Here is a 16,491-nt window from a genome sequence, read left to right on the forward strand (position 1 = left end):
TTCGGGTCACAAGCTATTTTGCTTATTTTTGATATGTATACAAGAATAAAAGAAATAAATATTTTTTAAAAAAACTGGGTAACTCCATTTCAAATCTCCTCAGAAAAGCTCATCAATTTCCCAGTGTAAATTATTGCTGGTCAAGATAAACAAACCTATTTTGGATTGTTCCAAACCATCCATTAGCTGTAATAATTCGTTTTTAAAACGTTTAGAGAACTCATGATCGCTACAACGATCTCGTTTCCGGGTTAAAACCTCAATTTCATCAAAGAATATTATGGAAGGAGAATGTTTTAAGGCCACATGGAACAGTAACTTAAACAGTCTGAGAAACCACTATGCTGGAGGTTATATTGAAAAAGTTTACCTTGTTTTTGCTTATTGGATTGTAATTTTGTAGTGTTTTTGGATACTTTACTGTCTGTATATAATTGATATTAATAACGTAAAGTCACTATTTCGAAAACAGTCTGAACTGCAAGGGATGTTTAAGAAAAAAACATTGATGTTTGAAAGTTTCAACTTAAAACGAGTGTTACTTATTTCAAAATACACACCTTAAATCAAATAGTAATCCTGATATAATATTCAACAAAATTCATATTGTGGTTCAATTAAATAACTGTACATATATAAAATATTTGAATTTTTATTTTAAGTATTTAAATCTAAATTGATATAACATTATTGGTTTTAACAATCCTACCTATTTATTACAATTTGATTGGTTTATATTTTTACATTTTTTGAAAGCATAATGAATTGTACTGTAAATGAATAACCATTATCCTTAATGCCAAATTATTTATTGTTAATAATGCTTGCAATTGTTAAGTATAAATAAACAGAGTTTTCAAAAGCAAAATCAAACAAATATTCGAAACTCACAGAAATTTACAGACCAAAAAAATTAAAAAATTTACTACCCCATTAAAACAGAATTTCAATGAATTTCTCTATATACTGCATGAATGAATAACTTAAAAGCCAAACAGATTACCTACGCTTTCTAAATTTTTCAAAATTTTATTTCGAAACATTTGCTAGGTTTTTAAATATTTTTGTATGCTTAAAATCCATATAATAACATTTGTCTAGGCATTAAATTCTAAATGAAAAAAAAAGTATTCTAAATTATCACTTATGTTTTAGTTAGTTAATCTATTTGACAATTTAGGCATTCATGTTTACATTAATAAGATTTTCGCAATAATGCAAACATTTTAGGTTGACCAGAAAAGAAATAAGATAAAAGGTTTTCCCCTTAAAATATCAGCAGAGTTATTGTGTAATTCGATTCGAAAAGAATATTATTGGAATATTTATACATGGAAATACGAAAATGTTTTCTTTTCAATCAAACTACACAATAACCTCCCAGAATTTTGGCAACAAACAGATGGAAAATTGTTGAATGAAGACATTTTTCAGATTTCAGTTTTTTAAAAAATTCTAAAACTTTTAAGAATTAAAAAATTTCGTAATTTTTCTTTTCTGTTAACCCTACCCATGCACCAATAATAATCCTACACACTCCCGAAAAAACCTACCCACAAAATGACGATAATTAGCTAACAAAAATGTACAAATGCATGTATCATTAAATTGAATTGGTATTGATGGATTATAACCCATCAGAGAGAGAAAAAAAAATATAAATATTAAAACTGATTCTATTCATGCCATGAGGCATTATTTGCATTACAATTCATTGCACTCCTCTGGTTGCAGTTTCCCTTCTAATATTTGATAATCCCATTTTTATTATTCATCAATAATAGAGATTTTTTTTTTTGCAAAATGTTATGCCAAACATAAAACTAATATTGTTTAGTTACGTCAACAATTGCAATTGAATAAAACTATGCATACATAAATATTTTGTGCAAATAAATATTTTGCCAAATTCTTTTTTCCTTTTTTTGTAAATGAAAAATTTAAATGACGCTTGAATTTTATTTTTAAAAGTAAAAAGAAATTTGTTTAATATTTTTGAATTTTTATTTTCGTAAATAAAATTTTAGTGGCTCTAAAGCTAAATAAAAATCAAATTTTAAAGCAAGAAGTTTACAAAACGTTCCTCAATGGTTCTGGAGCTAAATTAAATCGTTTATTGCAAAAACCAGTCAAGCAATAAAATTTTTGATTTTGAGTTAATCAAAGAAAACTTCCTATCAACCTAAAAATTACTTTTAGCTGTGGGCCATTGAATAATATTCCCATAAAACTCTATCCTTGTAAATCTTTTATTTTTTTCACATTTATTGAGATCTACAACATTTATGAATAAATAATAGATAGGGTCTAATATCACATAGTATAAAATAAATCACTTGACTTCTTTCTGCAGTAAATATGGATTTATAAGCATTGCTTCATAATAATAGAGGGCAGTATTTATTTATTTTTTTCATTAAACGATTCATTTATCTTTACAAAACAGTAATCGTCCAATAACTCAATTTTGGATTTTTTGTGTCTTGACTGGTTTTTGAAATAAACGATTCAATTAAGCTAGGCCTTTAGCCAAATAATATCTCTGCTCCAGACTTTTTCAGCATTTTTTCATACCTACTTATCTTTGGTAACAAATTTTACTAGCAGTTTCCAGCACACGATCGAAGTTGAGTGAACTTGTTCACTTAACTTACTCTATTGAGTTCTTATCTATTTATGTAAATTTGGGAAAATATTAATTATAGCCGATCAAAACTGTCAAAAAAAAAAATCAGCAAAAAGTTTATTTATTTAGAGCTCATGTAAAATGGATTATTGATTAAATAAAATGAAATATTTTTTTAATTTTATTAATATTGGGTATATGACTTTAAACATTTGTACAATATAAATTTACTCAAAATATTGGCCATTTTTAGCTATGACCTTTTCCCATATTTCTGGCAACATATGGATCTTGAGCCAAAAGAACTGTTCATATTTTGAGGCCAAGAACAAATATCGGATACTCTATTATGAAGTGAAGCGTATCCCAGAGAGAGTGTTCTACATCGATCAAAACAAATAGTCGTCAGACTGATCATTGTAAATACTTTTTAACAGGTATTGCAACATGTGGTCATGATGGAATATTACGGTTCTTTACAGGTTCGCTGTGATGGTGTGGTTAGATTTCAGCAGCTCATAATAGATAGCACCCTTTTTCTCCCACCAAATACAGAGAATTACCTCAGCGCCATGGATATTTGGCTTTGGTGTCGATTTGACTGGTTGACCGGGCTTCACACACGATCTCTGACGCTTCAGGTTAGCGTAATGGATCCATTTTTTATCGCAAGTAATGATTCGGTGCAAAACTGATTTTCTTCAGAGTCTCTTGGCTTCAATTCACTGCTTTTGGTTGAATCCTGCGCTTGTACATGTTTTGAAATTGCTGATTGAGTAGCTCCCAATTATTTTGCAAGCTCTTGTTAAGTTTTACAACAATCTTCATGAAGTAATAACTCCAATTATTGGACTTCAACCTATTTAGGCTGGCCTGGGCGATCTTTGTCTTCCACCAATTCTGAACCCCACAAACCATCTCTCGCACATTGAAACCGATGGAACACATTCACCATATGCTTTGGTGAGCAATCGGTGTGCTTCAGCGGCCCTTTTTCAAATTAAAGAAGTAAAGCAAAACTTCCCGCATATAGCGCTTTGTTGGTACAAAATTCGACATTTGCGAAGCAAACAAAACTTTGTTGTTTACACTATAATGTTGAATAACTAAGTGAGAATAAATGACAGATATGTGCACATCAAAATGACATATAAGTTATTAAAGACAAAAACCTCGTTTCAGAGATACGCTATTTGTATTGAATATATTGTTATATTATATTTGGTAAAAGGTTATGTTTTAGAAATAAAGTTTCCATTGTTTTTTCACTCACTGTTGTGCGGCTATGCTAAGTTGTGTCAGGAAACATAGTGAAGTACCAGAATATTAAAATTTTTAACTCTTTACTTGGTAATAAACGTTTGAATAGTAAAGTCAAAAATAACTCCTACAACTAAGTAATTTACAAGGAATTAAAAATAATAAACTTATTGGCATAAGTACAGCCAACATTTTCAGTCTCTGCCTTTAAACAAATTTCTTAAAATACTTTTTTTCTTTGTTTTCCCCAGCTATTTCCTGAAAATATTTTCAAGAATTCTTTATAAGTTATAAAACCCACCTTGAATAATACACTTCTGTATCTTCAAGTTCATTCTGTACCTTTTAATTAATAAATTTCTTACATATCAGCAATTAAAATCCTTGATAAAAGTCCTTCTGGTTTACAGTTTTTTTTTTTCTTAATTTTCTCTCTTATTGTCAGGATCTTACATACTTATTTTGTGGAGCTTAAAATCTCAAAAACATTTTATGCTAAAGGATTTCTTTAATATTGAATACATTGATACAAAAACATATATAAAAGTAAAACCATAGACAAATACACATAGATCGGAAACTCTCCTCACAAAGACCTATCTCAGCTGCCAAAACCCTAAGTGGTGAGAATGTATTAGTAAAAATAACTATATGAAAATAAGAATTTGTATGTGAGATTTTTTTGATTAGAGTTTTTTTTGCTAGTTTCCGCTCTATGTGTGTTACTCTATGAGTATTATAGTTATTATAATAATATTATTAGTTTACCTCATTGTGTGTTTAATAATTTCTTTAACCAAAAAGAAATCTTTATTATGACACTCGAAATTATTAAATACAAATGTAAATGTGGTTGTATATGTTAAATACACCTACATACATACATACATAGATACTTAAATATGTATGAGTATATGCTTAAGCTAGAGAAAGAAGTAGAATTTATATTTGTAATTTTTTTTTTGTTTTGTCTATTAAAACATAAAATGAAGCAATTATCTAGTATTACGAAATACGAAAGATCTGTGTTGAAGAAAATGTAAAAAAAGAATTACAACAACCAGACACTCTAGACACAAAAACATTTGCTTTACTTTCTTCTAAATATAATAAGCTTTTTTCAATGAAATATATATTTCCTTCAATGGAAAATGAAAATGAAAATAATAATAAAGTTTAAGTACAAGTAGTATTAGTTTTTTTTACACACATACACATTATTAAACTATATATAAGTAAATACATACTATGTATAGTATGTAAACTTGTGTGTGAGTATATGTAGGTTTATATACTTGAAAACAAAAGGAAGTAAAAATAATCTCATACATTTATGAGTAAAATAGAATTCAGGCATATAAACCTATTTGTACTGCTTGTCTATTACACAGCTTCGCTTAAACAAATATTTCCTCACTTCTTTAAAAGAATTTAATCACATTTTCATCATATTCAAATAAGTACCTAATTGAAATTCTACACGGAAGAATGCAAGCAAATTCATAGGATTCAGAAACACAATTTGACATTACTTTTCTGATCGTGTTTTTAAATCAGGCCCATAATTTCTATTTTTTTATAAATCTTAAAAATTTGTTTACTTTTAACACTAAAATTTCAAATGTTCAAAGAAATTCTTTTAAAAATTTACCTTATTAAACAAATTTAATTAAGTCGAATACAAAATTTCTTGAGTTATTTTGTCAAATCGAATGTATCATAAGATACAATTTATTTTTGTCGAACTTCTTATATGTTTAATTATTTAAAAAAGTTTCAAAAGCAAGATTTATTTATTTCTGTTTTTTAAAAAAAAAAAATATTTTACAGAAAGAATTCTATTAAAAATTAAATTTAGTTTATATTGCTTCAGACGAACATGATTAATCAAGACAGAAATTCAAGAAAATATTTTTGCCTTACTCTTGTTTTTTTTGTTCCTTTTGAAACTGACTGATTGTTGTTGAGATTTTTCCGCACATTGTCATGGATATAGTCATTCGGAATGTTATTTAACAAAAATAGTTTTACCTTTATTTCCTGGAAATTCTATCAGGACCATTTGCACTTTTAAACGGAGTTTTTTTTAAGTAAAAATACATTTTTCTTACTAACAGTTTTGTCAAAAAAAAAAACAATTCGTTGACTGATACTTTGGTCAAATCTCTTCTAAAATAAGCTGACTGGCTATGAAAAATTTTAATTCTTGAATTTAAAAATTCTGCAATGTAATTTTTAAATAAGTGCACTTTTACAGTAAAAGTGCACTTTTACAGTAAAAACTTACTTTTACAGTAAAAGTGTACTTTTACAGTAAAAGTGTACTTTTACAGTAAAAGTGTACTTTTACAGTAAAAGTGTACTTTTACAGTAAAAACTTACTTTTACAGTAAAAGTGTACTTTTACAGTAAAAGTGTACTTTTACAGTAAAAGTGTACTTTTACAGTAAAAGTGTACTTTTACAGTAAAAGTGTACTTTTACAGTAAAAGTGTACTTTTACAGTAAAAGTGTACTTTTACAGGCAGTAAAAGTGTACTTTTACAGTAAAAGTGTACTTTTACAGTAAAAGTGTACTTTTACAGTAAAAGTGTACTTTTACAGTAAAAGTGTACTTTTACAGTAAAAGTGTACTTTTACAGTAAAAGTGTACTTTTACAGTAAAAGTGTACTTTTACAGTAAAAGTGTACTTTTACAGTAAAAGTGTACTTTTACAGTAAAAGTGTACTTTTACAGTAAAAGTGTACTTTTACAGTAAAAGTGTACTTTTACAGTAAAAGTGTACTTTTACAGTAAAAGCTTACTTTTACAGTAAAAGGGTATTTTTACTGTAAAAGCGTACTTTAACAGTAAAAGGGTATTTTTACAGTAAAAGCGTACTTTAACAGTAAAAGCGTACTTTTACAGTAAAAGCGTACTTTTACAGTCTAAGCGAATTTTTCAAGTAAAAGCGTACTTTTACTGTAAAAGCGTACATTTACAGTTAAAGGACGAGGTACCTAAGTACAAATTTTTAAGACTTGAGAAAATTGGAAAAAAAATTAGAAAATTGGAATATCTACTTCACGAAAGAACCGAATGCAGTGTTTTAGATGTCAACTTCACAAAATTGTCTTTCTAATAAAATCGGCTTGGAGCTCAACGGTTGGATGGTTTAAGATTCTATAACGGACATATGTAGGTAGAAACATTTTTTTGAGGAACTTATATATTTGCAATATTAGTTAAAATTGAAAACCACTATTTAAACACTATGAAACTAAATATAATTCAAAAGACTAAGCTGAATATAAAATAACTGCCATCATTTCTAACAATTTTATTCTTATCCTTTAGTTGGAAATGTTATATTTATGAGATACTAAAAATAATTTGTAGTTCCTTGGAAAGATTTCTTAGATTTTTAAGTTTTTCATTAAAAACTCTTGCCTGTACTTGAAACATAGAACAATTATTTAATTATTGGGATGGCAACAAAATTTTGAAATTTCATATCCTTTAATACTTTTACTTAATTGTACATCACTTTAAGTATACATACATATATGGAATTTTGTGTATGTATGTGTAATTATATATACATAGATGGGTGTATTTACCAACATGCACTTGTGTTCTACATCTACTTAGCAGAAGTTTACTTATCATGATTGAAACACAAATACAAGTACATGCTAGAATACTTACATATGTATGTATATACGTATGTAGGTGTATGATTTGTGTATCCATGTGTTAGTGTTAATACCTTTTACACAAGTACATACTTAGTTTTGCCATCATTTATTGTCTGACTGTGAAATGCATTTAAGAATTCCTTAAGCTTACATTGTTGGAAATTCTGAACTTTTAATACGTAAAACAAAATGGAATTTTTTGAAAAAAACATCTTACTTTAATTTAAAGTTTACATTTCATATTTTACGGTTGAAAAATTATTACTATTTTAAATTAAATATTTTATTTTCATAAAATTTTTCTTAATTATAAATATTTGCCAAACTAAAATAATAATTAAAATGTATCCTTATTTTGAGGTACACTGTTTGCTTGTGTATGTAAGTATTAGAACTTACATGCTATGCATTTACTACATTCACTTAAAACTTACTACTGTAAATCCTTTATCCTTCTACAATTTATATTACATCATGAACACAAAGAACAATCCGATTCGAAATGTTGATTATTTTGGCTTTTAATACCTTTAACATTAACACTAGGATGGCAGTATAGAAAAGATAATAAATTAAATTTTTCGAGTTTTTTGAAAAATTCAAGTTAAAATATACCTACAAAATACCTAGAGTTACGTACTAGAGTTAAAACTAATATATTTTGTATTGAACCAATTCCCTGAATTTATATACATTTTGGGTTCATTGTATAAAATAATTCAGCAAAAATTCGAATTAAAATAAAATTTAAAAAAAGGTTACTTGTATGACAAATGTACTTTTAAGAATAAGGTACTTTTATGAAAAATATTACTTTTATAAAAAAGTTCAGTTTTGAAAAGGTACATTTATTAAAAAAGGTACTTTTATTAAAAAAGGTACTTTTATTAAAAAAGGTACATTTATTAAAAAAGGTACATTTATTAAAAAAGGTACTTTTATTAAAAAAGGTACTTTTATTAAAAAAGGTTCTTTTATTAAAAAAGGTACTTTTATTAAAAAAGGTACTTTTATTAAAAAAGGTACTTTTATTAAAAAAGGTACTTTTATGAAAAAGATACTGTTTTGAAAAAATTTACTTTCAGGAAAAAAATTTACTTTTATAAAAATTTTTATTTTATGAAAAAGGTACTTTTATTAAAAAATGTACTTTTATGAAAAAGGTTTTTTTATGAAATATTTGATTTTGTGAAAAATTTACTTTTCTGAAAAATGTACTTTTATGAATCATTTTATTTTACGAAAAAGATACTTTTATGAAAAAAAATTCTTTTATGAAAACGGTACTTTTACTGCGCAACAAATAGAAACAATTTTCCTATTTATATATTCGTAATTATTCAATATTTTGATTATATTTCTGTCGGTGTATTTATGGAAACAACTTTTTCGATATTCATATCTACTGTTATTTACTTTACAAAGAAATATAACAATGTGAAAGTCTTCCTTGGAATTTATATTTTCATGACACTTGTTTAAGGTTAATTAAATAAAATTACCGCAACATTTTACTTAATTAATTTGTCAGTTAAATTCTAAATATTGTTGTTTTTAAAGTAATTTTTTCTGCCGACTTTTACACACATTTGGTAATATGTCAGCAGAGAAAAATAGCAGGCTACCAAATAAATGTTTTAGTTGAGAATTATCGATGGTAATATATGGATTTTTCAACATGAGATAATGATGCCAAACTTTTCCTCTCATGTTGAAAAAAATTGTCAATTACGAGTTATTTTTTTTTAACTACTGAAACTTGCTTATTTTATTTTTTGATCGTAATTTTTATGTCTTACTTCAAAAATGATTTAATTTTTATATATGGGCAATTCCACGAAAATGACAATCACAACTGAAAAAACAAAAAACCTTTGAATTTTTTTTTTAAATGATTTGAATAGGAGAAAACACTAAAATATTACAATGTGAAGGTATTTAGAGTTTATTACAATATTTTTAAGGGCAAAAAAAACTGACTATATTAAATTTTTTAATTTAATTGGTATGTTTTTTAATTAAATTGGTATATTTTTCATTATTTTTATTTAGTTTTGGTATACATAAATTTACAGAATATATATTGTTTTACTATAGGAGAAAAAGCTGTCACGTGCGATATTAAATTTTATTTATAATAAAATCATCCATAGATTGTTTTCATTTAAATATGACGGATTGTAAAGGAAAAATCTTTGGTTTAGTTTAAGAAATTAAAAGAAAATATAACGCCTCTCACGATTCCCAAATTTTCGTACCTCAAAATTACTTCCCTGTTATGTCACGTACGCTATACCCTTATTTCGCTCGATGTTTTGGACAACAATGCTTCGAAAGAACTTACTATTTTTTTTAAATATAGTACACTCTGAATGGAAAATAAAGATCATTCAGATACCTTTAAATTTGCAAAATCTATGCCACTCTATAGGCGTACAAATGTCACGTTCGATGACATGGAATTGCCCATATGTCTAAATCCTTTAATTCTCATCTTCCACAATATATCGATTTTATCTATTTATTTATGATATTTCAACAGAATATTCTCTTTAACTCCCATTAATACAGTTTACGACACGTGTAATTAAATGTCCTTACGATAGCATCAATTTTATAATGATTAAAAATAGCTTTGCTATAAACCAAATTAAATTTCCAAATAATTTTATAAAAATAAAAACAAAGTATACATTTAGGCAATAATAACGAATATTCATATTCGCTCATTCCCATACACATGGACATACTTTTATACATAATAAGGATATGCGAAAACCTTTTTTAAAAATTATTCATGTGTGTGTTTTAAATTGAATGAATATTAGTATTTGTATGAAATTATAAATACATATGTATGTATGTATTCAAAGGTATGGATGTTTATAAAAAAATTATTAAATCTCCTGTGTGTATTTAAGAGTAAATAAACAACAAATTATATAAATAAATGCTTTACACAAGTAGGTGTACATTTGTTTGTACCTGTGTAACAACTTTTTTGTGTATAATTTGTGCAAAATAACAAAAATATTTAAAACAAAAACTTTGTTAAAAAGTCATTTTAACATTTTGTGGCAATTTGGGGGGGACGAAACAAATGTGTTAAGTGTTGTTGTGTCTTTGTGTAAATTCAAAAGTAAATATTTAATTTACTTGAATAAATACAATTTAAATTTAAGAAAAGTTTTTTTTACAAAGAAATATGTATGTATGTTTTACACTCTGGGGACTACTACTGCTACTAACTGCAAAATTCTTGTTAACATACCTTCTAATAAGTAAATACATGAACTTTATGTGTTTAGGTGGAGGATATTTTATCTCTAAATTAATTAATTTTATTAATTAAGGTATTACACATGTGTTGTTGTTTGCTTTTTCGAGTATTGAATAATTTACTAAGAAATGTATGTTATTTTGGGCTGTTTTCTTGTGATAAGTAACTTCTGGACAAATATCTATTTACCAATAATATGTTTGGTTTTTTATATTTAGAACATTTGAAATTGTTAATAAACCTTCTGATCTGTTGTTTATTATTTATACTGTTTTTTCCCCTAAGGGAAATATGTAAGTATTTGTCTATTTAGGTCTATTAATAATAGATTTATATCATTGAGATGGTATAGTAGTAAGCATTTTTAGTTTGATGCACAGTTTGGTTTTTACTTGTTCTTTTATATATAAACCAAATATAAAAAAAAACTTGTTAAAAAAATCAAAACTTTTGGTGACCATCCAGTGCCTTGTATGGTCCTTCGGATGTGATGGTTTGTTTAATTAAAGTAATATACAGGAGTATCATCATGGAAATTTATAAAGGATTAATTTCATTAATTTCCATTTCGAATACTTCAAAAATGTTGTTTTAAATATGGTACTTTTTGAAAAGTACCTTCAAACCCGTACATTTTTAAGAAAGTACTTTTAAATAATTAATTTTTTTAAAAAATACTTTCAAATGTGTTACAAATGGTATTTTTCAAAAAAGTAATTTTTCAAAATATGTAGTACTTTTTCAAAATTTATTTTTTTCAAAAAATCACATGCATTTAAAAATTTTACTTTTTGAAAAGTAAATTTTTAAAATACTTTCAAATGTGTTACAAATGGTACTTTTCAGAAAAGTACTTTTTAATGGTTTAATTTTATTAATATCCATTTCAAATACTTAAAAAATTTTGTTTTGTAAATGGTACTTTTTGAAAAGTACCTTCCAAATCAGTCGATTTTAAAAAAAGTACTTTTAAAAAACTTATTTTTTTAAGAAATACTTTGAAAAATGTTGTTTTACAAATGGTACTTTTCAAATAATTACTTTTTCGAAATAGTACTTTTTTTCAAAAAAAAAACACTTGCAATTAGCAAAAAAATATTTCTGACTAAAAAATAAACAAATTTGGAAAATATTCAACCACCGGCAACAATTCCTGGTATTTTTTCTTAAATATAAGGTGTTTATAATTCCATTTCACTGACTCTTAAATTTTCCTCATAAACTTCTTTGTTTTATTTATTTAGTTTCTTTTCTTAGGGTCCACACTTCAATAAACAATGTTCCTAACAAAAATTCGTTATTATTTCTTGCCTAAAATAAATAAACCTGCTTTTCTCATTAAGAAAACAACAGGAGTTGCAATAAATTTGTTTCTTTGTTTTCCGTATCTCTTGTTCATCGTCATGTAGCGTTCATGTAATCAGAGTGAGAGAGTTCCTTAAGGAAATATTCAACAAGGTGTGAAAGTAAAATAAAAAGTTTTTTTTTTCTTTTTGTTCTGGTTAAAAGAAGTGTGAAGAATTGTATTTATTTTTTGCTTTTCTTTTCTAAAGTTTCCTAGAGATATTGTATAAAGTATCGTCCTTGTTACGCAAGCAATATTTATTGTTACAAGTATTAAACAAGCCTGATTTAGTAATGTCAACAATAAGGAAACAGTAACGGAAAGACAGACGGAACAAAGACTTTAAGAGCAAGAAAATAGAAAACAAAACGAAAATAAAGGAATGAAAAGTTTAAAGAAATACAAGAACACACTTTCAAAATAGATCTGTCTTATTTAAGAAAATCATTTCAAATTCTTTAATACAAAACTATTTTCCTTCATTAAATTCATAAATAAAATATTAATAATTTCTTTTATTTTTTTTTTTAATTTCCAGCTTCGATGTAGAAAATGGCCAAAGTGCTCGATCACCGCTTGAAGGCGGCTCTCCCAGCGCCGGTTTGGTTTTACAGAATCTACCCCAACGTCGTGAATCATTTTTATATCGTTCCGATTCTGATTTTGAAATGTCACCTAAGTCAATGTCCCGCAATTCTAGCATTGCTAGTGAAAGGTAAGTTTTTCAAATCATTTATTACTACTTTAAATTTTCTTTATTTTTTATTATTATTATTTTTTTTTTAAATACATAATATATAAGAAACAATTTAATGCCGTTTATGCTTTAAAACGCATTTGCAATTCCTTTTATTTCCTTTATATTTTTTATTTCATTAGTATTTCACATTTAATTTTCTTTATTTCTTTTACTTTTGCTACCATTCCAAAGAAAAGTATCAAATTCAGTGTTTGTTTCTAAGTTTCGCATTTCATTCATTAATGTGACATTAAAGCATCCTGTCTTTTTTGTTATTTTTTTTTTTCTTTTTAATATTTTCTTTTATATATTTCATTATTGCATAAATCTTTTGTCTGACACAATTTCGTTCAAATCAATTCGCTTCACTTCAACTCACTTTCCTCTCTAAGCACTTTACTTTCAAACACCTCTACTATATCTACTATATACTTGGGCACTTTTTTGGCTGATTTTTCTATTTATTTTAAGAGTCTAAACTAAATTTTACCAAAGTTAAGTCAAAATCACTTATTTAGGGAGAATACGTTTATTATGGGAAAATTAAAAAATAAAATATTAATGATTTATCACTTAATGGTTCTTCGGTCTAAAAAATTTGTTCAGTTCTAGTTCAGTTCTAGCTCAGTTCTAGCTCAGTTCTAGTTCAGTTCTAGTTCAGTTCTAGTTCAGTTCTAGTTCAGTTCTAGTTCTAGTTCAGTTCTAGTTCAGTGCTAGTTCAGTTCTAGTTCAGTTCTAGTTCAGTTCTAGTTCTAGTTCAGTTCTAGTTCTAGTTCAGTTCTAGTTCTAGTTCAGTTCTAGTTCTAGTTCAGTTCTAGTTCAGTTCTAGTTCAGTTCTAGTTCAGTTCTAGTTCAGTTCTAGTTCAGTTCTAGTTCAGTTCTAGTTCAGTTCTAGTTCAGTTCTAGTTCAGTTCTAGTTCAGTTCTAGTTCAGTTCTAGTTCAGTTCTAGTTCAGTTCTAGTTCAGTTCTAGTTCAGTTCTAGTTCAGTTCTAGTTCAGTTCTAGTTCAGTTCTAGTTCAGTTCTAGTTCAGTTCTAGTTCAGTTCTAGTTCAGTTCTAGTTCAGTTCTAGTTCAGTTCTAGTTCAGTTCTAGTTCAGTTCTAGTTCAGTTCTAGTTCAGTTCTAGTTCAGTTCTAGTTCAGTTCTAGTTCAGTTCTAGTTCAGTTCTAGTTCAGTTCTAGTTCAGTTCTAGTTCAGTTCTAGTTCAGTTCTAGTTCAGTTCTAGTTCAGTTCTAGTTCAGTTCTAGTTCAGTTCTAGTTCAGTTCTAGTTCAGTTCTAGTTCAGTTCTAGTTCAGTTCTAGTTCAGTTCTAGTTCAGTTCTAGTTCAGTTCTAGTTCAGTTCTAGTTCAGTTCTAGTTCAGTTCTAGTTCAGTTCTAGTTCAGTTCTAGTTCAGTTCTAGTTCAGTTCTAGTTCAGTTCTAGTTCAGTTCTAGTTCAGTTCAGTTCTAGTTCAGTTCTAGTTCAGTTCAGTTCTAGTTCAGTTCTAGTTCAGTTCTAGTTCAGTTCTAGTTCAGTTCTAGTTCAGTTCTAGTTCAGTTCTAGTTCAGTTCTAGTTCAGTTCTAGTTCAGTTCTAGTTCAGTTCTAGTTCAGTTCTAGTTCAGTTCTAGTTCAGTTCTAGTTCAGTTCTAGTTCAGTTCTAGTTCAGTTCTAGTTCAGTTCTAGTTCAGTTCTAGTTCAGTTCTAGTTCAGTTCTAGTTCAGTTCTAGTTCAGTTCTAGATCAGTTCTAGTTCAGTTCTAGTTCAGTTCTAGTTCAGTTCTAGTTCAGTTCTAGTTCAGTTCTAGTTCAGTTCTAGTTCAGTTCTAGTTCAGTTCTAGTTCAGTTCTAGTTCAGTTCTAGTTCAGTTCTAGTTCAGTTCTAGTTCAGTTCTAGTTCAGTTCTAGTTCAGTTCTAGTTCAGTTCTAGTTCAGTTCTAGTTCAGTTCTAGTTCAGTTCTAGTTCAGTTCTAGTTCAGTTCTAGTTCAGTTCTAGTTCAGTTCTAGTTCAGTTCTAGTTCAGTTCTAGTTCAGTTCTAGTTCAGTTCTAGTTCAGTTCTAGTTCAGTTCTAGTTCAGTTCTAGTTCAGTTCTAGTTCAGTTCTAGTTCAGTTCTAGTTCAGTTCTAGTTCAGTTCTAGTTCAGTTCTAGTTCAGTTCTAGTTCAGTTCTAGTTCAGTTCTAGTTCAGTTCTAGTTCAGTTCTAGTTCAGTTCTAGTTCAGTTCTAGTTCAGTTCTAGTTCAGTTCTAGTTCAGTTCTAGTTCAGTTCTAGTTCAGTTCTAGTTCAGTTCTAGTTCAGTTCTAGTTCAGTTCTAGTTCAGTTCTAGTTCAGTTCTAGTTCAGTTCTAGTTCAGTTCTAGTTCAGTTCTAGTTCAGTTCTAGTTCAGTTCTAGTTCAGTTCTAGTTCAGTTCTAGTTCAGTTCTAGTTCAGTTCTAGTTCAGTTCTAGTTCAGTTCTAGTTCAGTTCTAGTTCAGTTCTAGTTCAGTTCTAGTTCAGTTCTAGTTCAGTTCTAGTTCAGTTCTAGTTCAGTTCTAGTTCAGTTCTAGTTCAGTTCTAGTTCAGTTCTAGTTCAGTTCTAGTTCAGTTCTAGTTCAGTTCTAGTTCAGTTCTAGTTCAGTTCTAGTTCAGTTCTAGTTCAGTTCTAGTTCAGTTCTAGTTCAGTTCTAGTTCAGTTCTAGTTCAGTTCTAGTTCAGTTCTAGTTCAGTTCTAGTTCAGTTCTAGTTCAGTTCTAGTTCAGTTCTAGTTCAGTTCTAGTTCAGTTCTAGTTCAGTTCTAGTTCAGTTCTAGTTCAGTTCTAGTTCAGTTCTAGTTCAGTTCTAGTTCAGTTCTAGTTCAGTTCTAGTTCAGTTCTAGTTCAGTTCTAGTTCAGTTCTAGTTCAGTTCTAGTTCAGTTCTAGTTCAGTTCTAGTTCAGTTCTAGTTCAGTTCTAGTTCAGTTCTAGTTCAGTTCTAGTTCAGTTCTAGTTCAGTTCTAGTTCAGTTCTAGTTCAGTTCTAGTTCAGTTCTAGTTCAGTTCTAGTTCAGTTCTAGTTCAGTTCTAGTTCAGTTCTAGTTCAGTTCTAGTTCAGTTCTAGTTCAGTTCTAGTTCAGTTCTAGTTCAGTTCTAGTTCAGTTCTAGTTCAGTTCTAGTTCAGTTCTAGTTCAGTTCTAGTTCAGTTCTAGTTCAGTTCTAGTTCAGTTCTAGTTCAGTTCTAGTTCAGTTCTAGTTCAGTTCTAGTTCAGTTCTAGTTCAGTTCTAGTTCAGTTCTAGTTCAGTTCTAGTTCAGTTCTAGTTCAGTTCTAGTTCAGTTCTAGTTCAGTTCTAGTTCAGTTCTAGTTCAGTTCTAGTTCAGTTCTAGTTCAGTTCTAGTTCAGTTCTAGTTCAGTTCTAGTTCAGTTCTAGTTCAGTTCTAGTTCAGTTCTAGTTCAGTTCTAGTTCAGTTCTAGTTCAGTTCTAGTTCAGTTCTAGTTCAGTTCTAGTTCAGTTCTAGTTCAGTTCTAGTTCAGTTCTAGTTCAGTTCTAGTTCAGTTCTAGTTCAGTTCTAGTTCAGTTCTAGTTCAGTTCTAGTTCAGTTCTAGTTCAGTTCTAGTTCAGTTCTAGTTCAGTTC

The 16,491-nt window shown here is 27.9% G+C and overlaps 1 protein-coding gene across 8 annotated transcripts in view; it reads left to right on the plus strand.

Moving 5' to 3' along the window:
* The window catches only part of dnc (phosphodiesterase dunce), a 418,093-nt gene that overhangs the window by 348,346 nt on the left and 53,256 nt on the right, over positions 1-16,491 (plus strand). For all 8 annotated transcript variants that reach the window (XM_065510429.1, XM_065510428.1, XM_065510430.1 and 5 more), the window contains one exon: positions 12,727-12,903. In XM_065510429.1, the coding sequence (XP_065366501.1) occupies positions 12,727-12,903 (177 nt within the window). The remainder of the gene's footprint in view (positions 1-12,726; positions 12,904-16,491) is intronic.

This window comes from Calliphora vicina, chromosome 4 (genome assembly GCF_958450345.1).
Source record: "Calliphora vicina chromosome 4, idCalVici1.1, whole genome shotgun sequence".
NCBI lineage: Eukaryota > Metazoa > Arthropoda > Insecta > Diptera > Calliphoridae > Calliphora > Calliphora vicina.